The sequence below is a fragment of the Malaclemys terrapin genome, chromosome 2, assembly GCF_027887155.1.
Source record: "Malaclemys terrapin pileata isolate rMalTer1 chromosome 2, rMalTer1.hap1, whole genome shotgun sequence".
NCBI lineage: Eukaryota > Metazoa > Chordata > Testudines > Emydidae > Malaclemys > Malaclemys terrapin.
The window spans coordinates 186,514,751-186,527,701 of NC_071506.1; the positions used below are offsets into that span (position 1 = coordinate 186,514,751).

Consider the following 12,951-nt stretch of genomic DNA (forward strand, 5'->3'; position numbering starts at 1 on the left):
GTGATCGGTGATTTCATGGGATATAACAGCCTCTTTTGTGAAAAAGTGGTTTTCTCTTAATTTAAACTATATCAAGCATACCCAGTTTCATAGGCACTTCATGAATAGGTGTACTAAGATTTTAAAATATGGAAGAAAATATGTAAAAATTCAAAATATGTGCGGGATGACTGGATTGTCCTTTAAAGAAGGCTGTTTTGTGCTAGCACAATAGACGGGAAAGATTTCATATGGAAATCTTATGATTTAATATGTAGAGCAGAGGACTGGGAACCAGGGCTCCTGGCTTCTATTTCTGACTCTACCATTGACATGTCAGTATGACACCTTGATAAGTGTTTAACCTATCCATGCCACAGTTTGCCTATCTATGTAATGAGAATAATAAAAAAAGTGATGTGGTGTATACCTTACATTCCGTTGTAAGAATTCAGATCCTCAGATGAGAGATACAGGCAAACAAATACTAGTAAACAGAAGGGTGAATTACTTAGCAAAATGTTTGGGACCAGAATCTGATACTCTTATCCATGTTTGATATTTACTGATTTTCCCTGAAAGATCCTCAGGGTTTTGAAAAAGCCAGTGTTTAGATTCTACCAATTTTTATTCACCCGAAATTTTGGCTTTTAGGACCCAGGAATTTTTCCCAGGGGAAGTAGATGAAGCTGTGCTGGAAGACCAGGGTCAGCAAGCCAGTAGCAGTAGCTAGGGTCCTCACCTGGGTAGTAGGACAACACCCAGCACAAGCACGCCCCCTCCTCCTCCCCCCCCCCCCGCCTTTGAAGGGATTTGGACATGGATCTGCCACTTCTCAGATGAGTGCCCTAACCACTGGGCTGTGGAATATGCTGCTGTGGGGTTCCTTCAGTCTCCCCTGTTGAAGCTGTTGCACTGTGGATAAATGATTATTTTTTTTAAATAGAGCAAGGGGAGTGAATCCTGGGTCTCCCACTGCCCAGGTGAGTGCTCTAACCACCAGGGTACAGAGTCATTTTCATGTTTGCTCTTACTCCTTCTCTCTGGTCCAGTCACTCTTTTATTAATTTATTCACAGTGAAACAGCTTCAGCACTGGGCCAGAGAGAGAGCAAGCAGTCACATAAACACAGTTAGGGATGCTCAATAATGATTCTAGATGATGACTAGGGGCAAAGGAGCTTCAAAGAAGAAAAGCTTTTACAATGTTTTGGGGCTACAGTAGGCTTGGAGAATCCTTTTTTGCTTGCTTGCTTTCTATTAGAGAAATGTAATAATTTGTATGCTGGTTATTTATCTCTAAACAGTGCCTTGTTTAAAAAGGGTAAAAATCCTTTTGCTGATAGTAAAAACATTGCATGTTCTTAGGGCTTTGCTTGGAGGTTGGGGGAGGGGGGTAGTGTTTGAAGGCCAGAAGAGGAGGTTAAGGGAAATTTTATTTCAGGTTGGGGTCCCCATTGGGTATAGGTTGTAGTTGTTTGATGATAGCTTGTATATGTTCCAGTGTGGGGTGGTAGGTGACAACTCAGGGTGTGAGGTCGGAGAAGGTTTTATTTCTATATTGAAGCAGGTTCTCCAGAGGATTTGGGTGGCCCATTCCATGGTGTGATCTACTTCTCTGGTGGAGTGTCCTTGTTTGGTGAAGGTGGTTTTGAGTGTGTCAAGGTATATATTCCAAACTTTCTCCTCAGATCATATTCTGTGATAGCTGAGTGTCTGGCTATAGATAACAGATTTCATGGTGTGTTTGGGGTAGTTACTGGGTCTGTGGAGGTAGGTGGGGTGATCCTTGGGTTTATTGTTTATAGCTGTCTGTAGGATTCCATTGCTGAAGCTGATCATGGTGTCCAGGAAGTTGATGGTAGTGTGGAGTGTTCCAGTGAGAGTTTAATGGATGGGTGGTGATTGTTAATGTTGTGGTGGAGATCTATCAGGGAGTTTAAATCATCTGTCCAGAGGATGAAAACATCATCGATGTATCAAGTATATAATTGGCTTCATAGTGCATTTGTCCAGAAATATAGTAGGTGGTGTTGGAGAGTTGTCAGTTGGCCTCCTATAATAGCAATAATAGGCATTCAGATCTTTCCAACTGTCTACAGGTATGTATATAGTCCTTCGTGGGAGTAGGGCTCCATGGATTATTTCCTTTCCGTGAGTGGAAGGTTAGATTACTAAGGATAATAACTTTACAAAAAATTGACTAAACTTCTGAAATGTGAGGCTCAGACCATGATATTTTCATGTAACTGGCTATGTTTCCATAGCTTGAGGCTCAATGCTTTTAATATTGTCAAAACATGGTATTTGTCATTTAGCAACATAAGATTTAAATATCTTCAGAGAATAAGATGACATTATTCAAGTGTAGAATTATTACACTGGGAACTGCATTTAGGCGGATTAGATGAAGAAGTATAAATAGGCATTTGTAGAGCAGAGCATGTTCTTAATAATATTTGGATTTCTCAATTAAATGAACCTTCCTATGCAAACACCAGCAAGTTCCCTGTATTGTATTACAGTCCATGCTATATGTCAGATCTGCTCCACAGTAGCATCACATACCTAAAAAAGCATTTGAACCAAAAATTGCCACGTACAATAGTTATGGATGAGGAAGTACTGGAAGTAAGTCTCCATTGGAAATGTAAGTGCTTTAGTATTGGAAGTAAGTCTCCCTTTACATCATTCAGGAATTTCATTTAGGCAGTGAGTTACAGTGTCAGGAGAGAGGGTCTCTCATGCCTGTGCAAAAAGCACTAATGTTGATTTTTTCTTCGCCTTGTCAATTCTAGCTTAAGCCTGTAATTTTTTATAATCAACGATATTTTATTGTGTCAAGAAAGACTTAATGCACTCCAGCTGTGCAAAACACAGGCTGAAAGGTGCTAATGAAGAAACCACTCTAAACACACATTTGTTAAATACATACCGTAAATCACATATGCTGAATTATATGGCATAGGAGCACTTAAAAATTATGGCAGAGTTTAAAACTTTGAACCAAATACAGCTTTGTTTCCTTGAGATGACTGTAAATGTAAAGACAGTTGACAACTTTAATGGCTAAGTATAAATCAACAAAATTCATCTATACTATAAAACCTTGATTTGTGATTGTTTATTTGTGACTGGATTAAAAAAGCAAGATTATAAGGGAGTTTCCTACATTGTTTCTGTGTGTTTAATTTGACCTATAGCTTCATTCCACAGTGGTGACCACTAAAAGATTTTATAATTTAGTAGAAAGATTCTGAACCCCCTTCTTCCTGCTCAGTAACCTTGGTAAAAATTTATCAAGGAAAATAGGGAAAAAGAAAACATATTTAGTTTAACCTCCCTATTGTAACTTGCTTTGTAAAAATAAACTATAAATTAAAGACAGTTTTACAGTTGAATTTGGAAATGAAGTTGGTGGTATTTTTATTTTTACATACATATTTTATAAGCAATAATTTAATGTAGCTGTAACTGGAAAACTACAGAGTGTGAGTGTCACTGTCTGTCTGTATTTGTGCATGCTTATGTGTACACAAGTGGGAGGGGAAACCCTGCCATCCGATTAAAGGTGCTGAATTGGAATATAGCACAAAGGGGTCTTATTCCATGGGGTCTACAGATGAGCAAATTCTATATAACGGCTAAAAATTAGTGTCATTTATTTGTAATGGCAACCCGGGGAAAGTGAAAGTTAAGAGATTTTCAACCAAGAAATGCTGTTATGCCATTGATTCCCGTGTGAGTGGATTTGGTTCCAAACATACTGAAAAAGTTGTTCAAAGTGCCCTTTATCACATGTAATTAGCTTTCCTTTGATAAATTGCTCTTGTAAAAACATTTTTAGAAAGGGAAAAGTGATACTTAGTAATACTTAGTAATGTAATGCTTAGTGTCCTAGAGGGAAATTATCTCCTGTGCAGGGGGGCGGCACAAGGCCTATGTGCCACTCACATCCCATTTAAATCCTCAAAATAGGGCTTAAAGGCCCTCTGCAGAGATGAATTTCACCACCAAATGAATAAAAATTTGTTTTTTCACCCAACTTTGTTCTTTTTAATGATTTGTTCCAAAAATCCAATTTCAGAACAAAGAAGATGAATTTATACACTTGCACAAAGCCCACTGACGTTAAGGACTCTTAACTTTTCTGGGCTTTAGGTCAGGCTGTTGTTTAACTGTTTTCACAAACAGGAGAGGGCTTTTAAAAGTTGGTGATATCTGGCAGAATTATATTTTCCCTACCTTGACGCTCTGTGCCGCTGAGCTGTACCACTGCCAGCTATAGTGGTCACTAATAAAAAGTCATCCACAGTTATTTCCTGTTGTAACTATAAGGACAATTTGGGCCTCATGATTATCTTCCTCTACCTCCCAATGGAAAACCTAAGGGAGAAAAAATCATTGGAAGGGTCTTCCTGAAGAGCGTCCTCCTGAACTGGTCCATCCAAAGGTGACAGTATTGTCTTCCTTGCACCCCTGTACAGAACTGTCTTCGGGGCTTGTCCTCAGACCCTGTGGATCAAGGGGAAACAAACAGGCACTGTCTTATCTCAGTTGTCATTGTGGTACAGTGGAGTCGCATCTTACGTGGGGGTTAGGTTCTAAAGTCAGCGCGTAAGGCGAAAATCACGTATAGTAAAAATTACCCTTGAAAATCCCTTAAATCGCCAATAGGGTACAGTATACTGTACATGGTTTTGTGTATATAACCCTGTACAGTAATATGTATAAATGTATAATGTATACAGTAATGTACAGAAGATAATAAAGAGTACATATGCAAAATATAATTTTACAGTACTGTATTTTTAATTACAGGGGGTAATTACAGGGGGTTGTCAGGGCTTGATGTCGAACCAGGAGACGGAGGTGACGGAGAGCTTGGGTGACGGAGAGCGAGTCGTAGATGAAGTGGTTGGCTCTGGTTCAGCTCGAGAAGTTGATTGCGTAGGCTCATCTGCTGCTGGTTGTTTTTCCTTGAAAAACATGGTGATCGGCAACTGTCGCTGTTGTCTCTAGAGCTGCTCAAACATTTCTTGATACGGTCTCAAATAGTCTGTAATACTACGTGTGATTTTGAGTCTTCTTTCCATAGAGGGATCGTATTCAGAAATTAAATCATTCAAGTGTTTCGCTGCTTGGAACACTTCAGCAAATTTATGAAGATTCCAACTTGCTGGCTCTTCCTGTTCGTCGTCATCATCTTCGTCTTCTGTAGACGATTTTATCAGTTCCTCTAACTCTTCATTAGTCAATATTTCTCTATGACTCTCAATTAATTCTTCAATTTCTTCTTCAAGGATGTCGATGAAGCCATCACCACCCACTTGCCTGGCCACCTGAAAAATGCGTTTCACTTCTTTGTCAATGGTTGGGAAACCCTTAAAATCATTCACACATTCTTTCCATAGGTTTCGCCAACATGCATTGACTGTTTCAGGCTTGATTGCATCCATTGTCTGTTTAATATAAGTGATGCAATTGGCAATGTTGAAGGACTTCCAACACTCCATCACATTAAGATTGGGATCAGCATCCATAACGCTACGTATCTGTGAGAACGTAAGCCTCGTGTACGTGGCCTTGAAACAGCGAATCACGCCTTGGTCGAGAGGATGGAGGTGGTATTGGAGGGGAGAAAGATGACTTCAACATCGTTCTGTGCAAAATGGAGTGCCGAAGGGTGACCAGGAGCATTGTCTACGGTACGGCTTGATCTCCGGAATGAACCACTTGTAGAACCAATCCAGAAATAATGCTGCTGTCACCCAAGCCTTTTTATTTGACTGCCAGAACACAGGTAGGAGATTTTTGTTCTTGCCTTTTAAGGCACGGGGATTTGCAGCCCTGTAAATGCCCAGCTGCATTACCACAAAACGACACAGTCACACAGTCTTTAGCTGCTTTGAAGCCAGGGGCTTGTCTTTCTGATTTAGAAATGTAAGTGCGATTGGGCATTTTTTTCCAGAAGAGCCCAGTCTTATCAGCATTAAAAACTTGTTCTGGAAGATAGCCCTTTTCTTCTATGATTTTCTTTAATTGATCGGGGTAGGCTTTTGCTGCCTCTTCATTGACAGATGCAGCTTCACCAGCAGTCTGCACGCTTTTGAGGTTGAAGCGGTTCCTAAAACTGTTAAGCCAATCTTGGCTGGCTTTGAATTCCTTCTCATCAGAAGGCTGTCCCTCTTCGGCAGGAGGTTTGAACAGCGTGTAAAGGCTAAGAGCCTTTTCTCGCAACGTGTTGCCCTTGATAGGCCCACGTTTACGGTTCGTGTCTTCTAGCCGTAAGTTTAATGCCTTTTCAGTTTTCACTAGTCTTATCACGCACCTGGTTCGTCACCTTAGCAGTTATTGGAGCACTTGATGCCACGGCTTGACAAATTTCTCTCTCTCGAATCTTGATGGCATGGATGCTATATTCATTGCGGCCATATTTACGCGCCACGTTGGAGACTGACATACCGTCTCTCAGTAAGTCCAACACAGCCGGTTTTTCCTCCAGCACTGGAACAGATCACTGTTTCTTCGGTTGAGCACCAGATGAAGTAGTTGGCTTGCGTTTAGGGGCCATACGTATCTTTAAACATTAGAATCACACTCAGCACGGCAAGATGCTCACACTATGAGAGACACGCGGGAACTGAGACCAACTGAGGGAACAGCTGATTCACGTCTCCCATCTCATGCTCACTCCGGGGCATATGCTTATTGGGTGGAATCGCCCGCACTATTTACAGGTATCTTGTTGTTTTTCTCTTTTTTTTTGCCGAGCGCTTATAGTTGAATTCACGTAAGTTAAATGCGCATATGATGTGACTCACCTGTAACTGATAGTAAATGTTGACTTTTTAATGGTGACCACTGTGCATGTGATAAAATAGAAACCTAGCTTAGTACTATGAAATGAATACAGTTCTTGTAGTTTAGCCTGGATAACTACTAATGCATCAAGTAAAGCAATGCTGTTGACCAGCCTTTGCAGAGTTTTTTTAAATGGCCATAATACCATTTGGTAGTGCTCCAAGAAAGCTAAGCAGTTAAAATACCACAGATAAACTTTTAACCACCAGCCATCCTTCAGTTAGATGTATCCTTCGCAAAATGATAACCATCTGGTACTGGTCTGGTGCCAGTTCTGAGGAACACGATTATTTGTTCTTTACAAAGATAAATAATATCTGCATCTAACTGTGTGGGGGGGGGGGGAAGGAGGGGAGAGACAAAGAGTATACAAAAAGCACTCTCAAAAATACACACACACTCCTGGGATAGGTCTGAAGCTCTGCCAAGATTTTAAGACAAATTATAAGGAAGAACAGTAAATGAGGTGACCAAAGGAAAAGTTATTCCAGCAGCTCTTGACTCAGAGCACTTTACACCATGTTAATTGAAGAATGCAATTTTTTTTAAACAGATAATTGTAAATAAACAAATACCTGATGCCTTAAATGGGGCAGCTTTGGAAAAGCTTCATAATACTGTTCAGGATAGGCCATCTTCCTGTGGCATGCTCTGATCACATTACTCCTGTAAATTCCTTCAATGGCTTTTCCTTTCTTTCATCATTACATTCAAGATCCTTGCCCAGGCTTTGCCCAGATCCATGCTAGCTCCCATTGCATTCTACTCCCCATCTCTCTCCATTTGTCCCTCTGGTCTAACTTAGATAAAGTTTTGTTAATATCAATCATAACATTAAATCACTTTTCATCAAAAATAGCAAACATTTCCATGTAGAATTTTCCCCCATGTTCCACAAGGTGGAGCCCTGGAGTTTACCTACCTAGTTTCAGAGCTTTCACAGTTCTGGACATACGTGGTAGAGAAGAATAAAAATGGGTCTTTTCAGTAGTTTTCACAGAACAACTCTGGGTTCTCACTGCAATCTTTTCTTCTTCTTTTTAAACCAGTAGCTTTGCCAGAAAGTTAAGACCTATAAGCTATATGTCAGAGGAAGAGCTTGTAACTGCTGTGATTGGATATTCTGGGGAAGTTTATAATGTATAATGAGTTTTATGACACTCACAAGCTCTGCAGGTTATGCTGACAAAATGTCTAACTTCTATGAAGTCTCTGTTCATATCAGATATGCACAGGTGGCCCTCTGCAAACCACATTTGTGGCTTTGTAGAAGTTACCTTATTAATCTCATGGAACATCCCTGATGAAATACAGCTCTTGTTAAGGTTATAAGCAAAATCCATTCAGCCATTTTGAGATTAAATGAACATAAACCATCCTTTATTCAACTTTAAAACAAAGCAAGGAAATTTCCAGTGCAAAAAATATGTTAAGATTCTAGAGTGACGTTAATAACTCCTTAACTAATTAGTTGATGGTTGGAATAGAGAAGGGGCACCATCCAGCATAAATGCTAAGTAGTATCACTATAGGAATGACAATGTCTTCTTTGGTGAAGCGTCTGATCCTACAAAATGCTGAGCACCCCTATAGGCTTAGGGCACCTTCAGTTTCAGTCAGGACTGGTGCTAGCACATTGGGGTCCCTAAGCAGGAATATTTTGCCACCTCCCCCCCCAATACTAAAACAGGCAAATTCTTATAATTAAAAAGCGAATAAGGGGGGCCCTTGACCTGCTCGGGGCCCTAACCAATTGCTTAGTCTGCTTATGCCTAGCGCTGGATCTGGTTCCAGTAGAAATTTTGGACACACTGGGATTTTTCAGAGGGCACTTAGCATCACTAAAGATTAGTCTGCAAAGTGGTTATAATTTCCTGTCTGTGAAGTTGTAGATTTTCAAAGGTACAAAGGAAAATTAGGTGCCTTGGAAAGTCAATGAGAATTGGGCACCTTCTGCCTTTGAGTAAATGATAAGGGGAAATTGGGCTTGTAGAGGGAGATTTTCAAAAATATTTTTCTTTCTGAAATTGTACAGTCATGGATTCTAGCTCGAGGAGAGTGAGTTTGTTTCTAAAATTTTGAGTTTAATGGATACGTTGTTTTTGTGACGTGGATCTTTAAAATGTGAGCAGTATTTCCATTTTTAAAAAAGTCTTAAGTATTTTTTAAAGCTATATTTCAAAAACAGTTTGTTGTAGAATCTTCAGATTTAAATATAGATGAGATGAAGCTGAGTGTGTTAGATGTTTTGGGTAAGCCTGGCTGCTAATTTTAGAAGTTATATGGTATGGGTAGGATTTTTCAAAAGTGGTCAGCATTGACCTAATTACTGTCACTGAAGTCAATGGCAAAACATTCATTGATTTCCATGGGAAAAGAGTTGGGCAACGCTGAGCCCTTGTGCAAATCCCACGGTATAACTTATGGGAGACATTCTGCCTTCCATTATCAGCCTCCAGTTTCCAGTGATGTCAGCAGGATCTGCACATGTTTATTTAAGCAGAATCTGACTCTTAATTCCTTATGTATTGCACTGGGACCCAGTCAATGTTTTAATGTTGCGTAAAATATTCTTTTCCTGTGTAGACGCCTGTTTGTGATATCAGGCATGGTTGGCTTTGGTTTTTTTAAAATGTGTATTGATGCACTGTGGTCACGCCTTGCTACCCTAATGAAAGTTAAGATATGCTGTAGTTCAAACTTTTCTGCTGTCTGCTGGATCTCATACTTCTGTTATTGCCAGCAATTTCAGACTAGAAAATGGATGTGTGCATAAAGTTCATTCTGTTTGGAGAATGCATATTCCAGATCCAACTGCTCGTTTAGATGTAATGCACTGTGTCAAATCCCAGTGTGAGTCTGGCACTGCTCACTGCTTAGGCTGTCTTTTAGAAGTCCTTTCTTGCCCCAAGCAATTAGATTAAAGTTGGAAACTATCACAGAAAAGCTTAATCTCAAATGATGCAAAACAATCAAAATAGGCTCCCTTGGAAATTCAGGAATGTTTTATGAAGTATTTTAAGAGACAACTTTAGACTTTTTAGGAGTATATGCAATTTCAGTTGCAGCACTCAGTAGTATCTCAAGTACTGTGTTAGACATTTATTCTTTTTATGCTGACTAATCAGCAACAATTCCTGCAGCATCCTTTTGGTGTCTTGAATTCCCACAATAATGATGAAATAGGGATTGCTTCCAATAGCCACTGTCAGAATTTTTTTTTTTTAAACAGATGCTATTCCTCCCTCACCCCCTATTATCATTTTACTGCCTTGGTTTATTCTGCAATGCTCCATTCCTCAATCGTCAGAAGGATGCGATTTTTCTTTGTTACATACATAATAGTGTAGCTATTGTGAATATTTTCAATACAAATACTGTAAATGCACCATATTTGATTATATACATATGAGCTAGATTCACCCTTGGTATCAGCAGGGCACAGGGCCTCTGGTGGCTAAAAATCTGTTTATCTATCTGGAAGATCACAGCCCTGGGCAGCAGCTATGACTTCACCTCCAAAATCTGGTTGGTATGTCCAGAAGGCGTTGCCGTTGAATACCCTAAACAACCTCTACTGGTGGGATTCCATCCACAGATAAAACTGACCTCTCCCAGCTTAATCTTTCTAGAAAGGGCAGCAGTGGAAATACTGCCCAGCAGGGCCGCCCGGGGGGGGGCAAGTGGGGCAATTTGTCCCGGGCCCCTCAGGGGCCCCCACGAGAGTTTTTCGGGGGCCCTGGAGCGGGGTCCTTCACTTGCTCCGGGGCCCCCAGAAAAATCTCATGGCGCCCAGGCCCCCGGAGCTTCTTCTGCTCCAGGTCTTCGGCGGCAGTTCGGCGGCGGGGGGTCCTTCTGCTCCAGACCTGCCACCAAAGTACCCTGAAGACTCGCGGCGGGCGGTCCTTCCGCCCCGGGACCCGCCGCTGAAGCGCTGGGACTTCGGCAGCGGGGCTCCCTGAATCCTCTGGGCGGCCCTGCTGCCCAGCTTTCTAGAATTCAGAGCACCTTGAAACTACAATATGTAGCAACCTGTGCCAGCCAGGCTGAATCTAACGAAGCATCTTCCTCTGTGGTTATAGGCAAGTAACTGGGAAACCTCACGGGTGACTGAAGACTGTCAATCACTATTGTTAAAGATATTGTGGTAAATTACTTGACTGGCACCATGTAGCAGGCCTAATGAAACTAAGATCTTGTGTATTTATTTATTGTTGTATTATTTATTTATTTGCTTCAGCAGGTTCACCAGGAGATGAGTCAGGGGGAAGAATAAGGAAGTTAAGTCTTGGACAATATGACAATGATGTTCCAGGGCAGCCACCATATACCAGGTGTGGCTGGATGAAATCTACTGCTATAGACCAAGCTGTAAATCCAGGATCACTAATTGCTGTAGGGGAGACCAAAGAGGTAAATAAGAAAGAATTATTCAAGATGGGGTGAATGATTGGCCAGCGTAGAATCCCAAATTCAGGAGCACAGTTGGGTTACAAATTCCCACACTGATAAGCAGAAGTTGAGCATATTATAAAGTTTTGTGCATGATGTGCCATCCCTGACAGTCACTGGATGTAAGAAGAACAGAACAGTCATATTCATCAGAAAAAGGCTTTAACATAGACTGGCACATCGTGTGTGTGTGTGTGTGTGTGTGTGTGTGTCAGTGTCCTGAGATCTCTCCATTGGAAAAGTGGATCAGATGATATGAAAGCTTGTATAATCTGATGAAAAATGGCCCACTGTACTGCAGAGACTTGATGAAGTTTACCACACACTCATTTTGCTGCTTTTTGCGTCTTCTAGATGGATGTGGCACGTTACCAGGAAGACCTAGATGAAGTAGACGGGGGAATCTTCTCACCTACCAAAAATGGGAATGAAGCTGTTCCACCAACCCCAGCTTTTCCAGTGTCACCAGAGACACCATATGGTGAGGAAACATCTTCATCATTTACTTTTAACAAATGTGTTACTTTTAGCATCTCAGATTTATAGAAAAGGGTTGTTTGCTTTTCTTTCTCTTCCAGTGAAATGTCCCCCACATTACCGCCAAATGAGTCCATCTGGCCAACAGATCACTAGCCCACCTGAGATGTACAGAACTGGGCATGGTAAGAACCATACTTCCGCTTTTCCTTTAGAAGACTCCCAAAGGCCCAATGCGCCTCATATGGCCTTGTGCAGATCATCTGCAGAGAGAGAGGTAAAGTTCACCCTCGTTAAGTACCTCTGTGCGGTGCCAGAGCAAGCAATTGATAATGCACAATCATCATTGTGCCTGCACAATAATAGAGAATCTACTAATCTATCAAAATAGCATTATCAGATTTTTGGATACGATTTTTACAATTTATTTAGGCACTGGCGGCATATGAGGAGAGCACCATAATTGTCATTCCTCTGTCAAGTGACGCAAAGGATGGTGTCAAGTATTAGAGGTGTAGCCGTGTTAGTCTGGATCTGTAAAAGCAGCAAAGAGTCCTGTGGCACCTTATAAACTAACAGACGTATTGGAGCATGAGCTTTCGTGGGTGAATACCCACTTCGTCGGATGCATCCAACGAAGTGGGTATTCACCCACGAAAGCTCATGCTCCAATACGTCTGTTAGTCTATAAGGTGCCACAGGACTCTTTGCTGCAAAGGATGGCTTTGCTCAAGTCAAATCGCATCCTAGCCAATTCAAGGATATTATTATGAGTTTGTTGTTGCAGTATAATATAGATGTTAAATAAACAATCTTTCATATTGCATGGTTGTTTCCAATAGATGATTGCATAGGGAAAGGGTCAGTCTAGTGTGATCTTGTTATAAATGACCAGAAGAGAATCCCCTTGGTTGGCCATAAATCTTTGCTAATGTAAACCTGCTGTAAGCAGCTCCTGTAAGAGGTGCCTCCATCTTCTCTGGCATAGGAGTAATTTCAGGGGCACAGCAGGGAAGAGCTGTGCCAGGCCTCCACTGTCATAAGGTCTCTTATTTAAGGTTGTTTTGGGGCCTTACCTATGCATTTCTGTACCTTTCTATATTTGGATTTCTTTTAAGTTCAGCCTAACATCTGAATTTTCCCAAGTTACACCACCTGTAATTTTTTGTTACCCTTAACT

The 12,951-nt window shown here is 41.0% G+C and overlaps 1 protein-coding gene across 8 annotated transcripts in view; it reads left to right on the forward strand.

Annotated features, from left to right (window-relative positions):
• Window positions 1-12,951, forward strand: part of TNS3 (tensin 3) — a 434,958-nt gene that overhangs the window by 344,136 nt on the left and 77,871 nt on the right. For 7 of the 8 annotated variants that reach the window (XM_054019057.1, XM_054019049.1, XM_054019052.1 and 4 more), the window contains 3 exons: window positions 11,083-11,255; window positions 11,649-11,775; window positions 11,873-11,956. In XM_054019057.1, the coding sequence (XP_053875032.1) occupies window positions 11,083-11,255; window positions 11,649-11,775; window positions 11,873-11,956 (384 nt within the window). The remainder of the gene's footprint in view (window positions 1-11,082; window positions 11,256-11,648; window positions 11,776-11,872; window positions 11,957-12,951) is intronic. The other variant, XM_054019050.1, reaches the window with a different exon arrangement.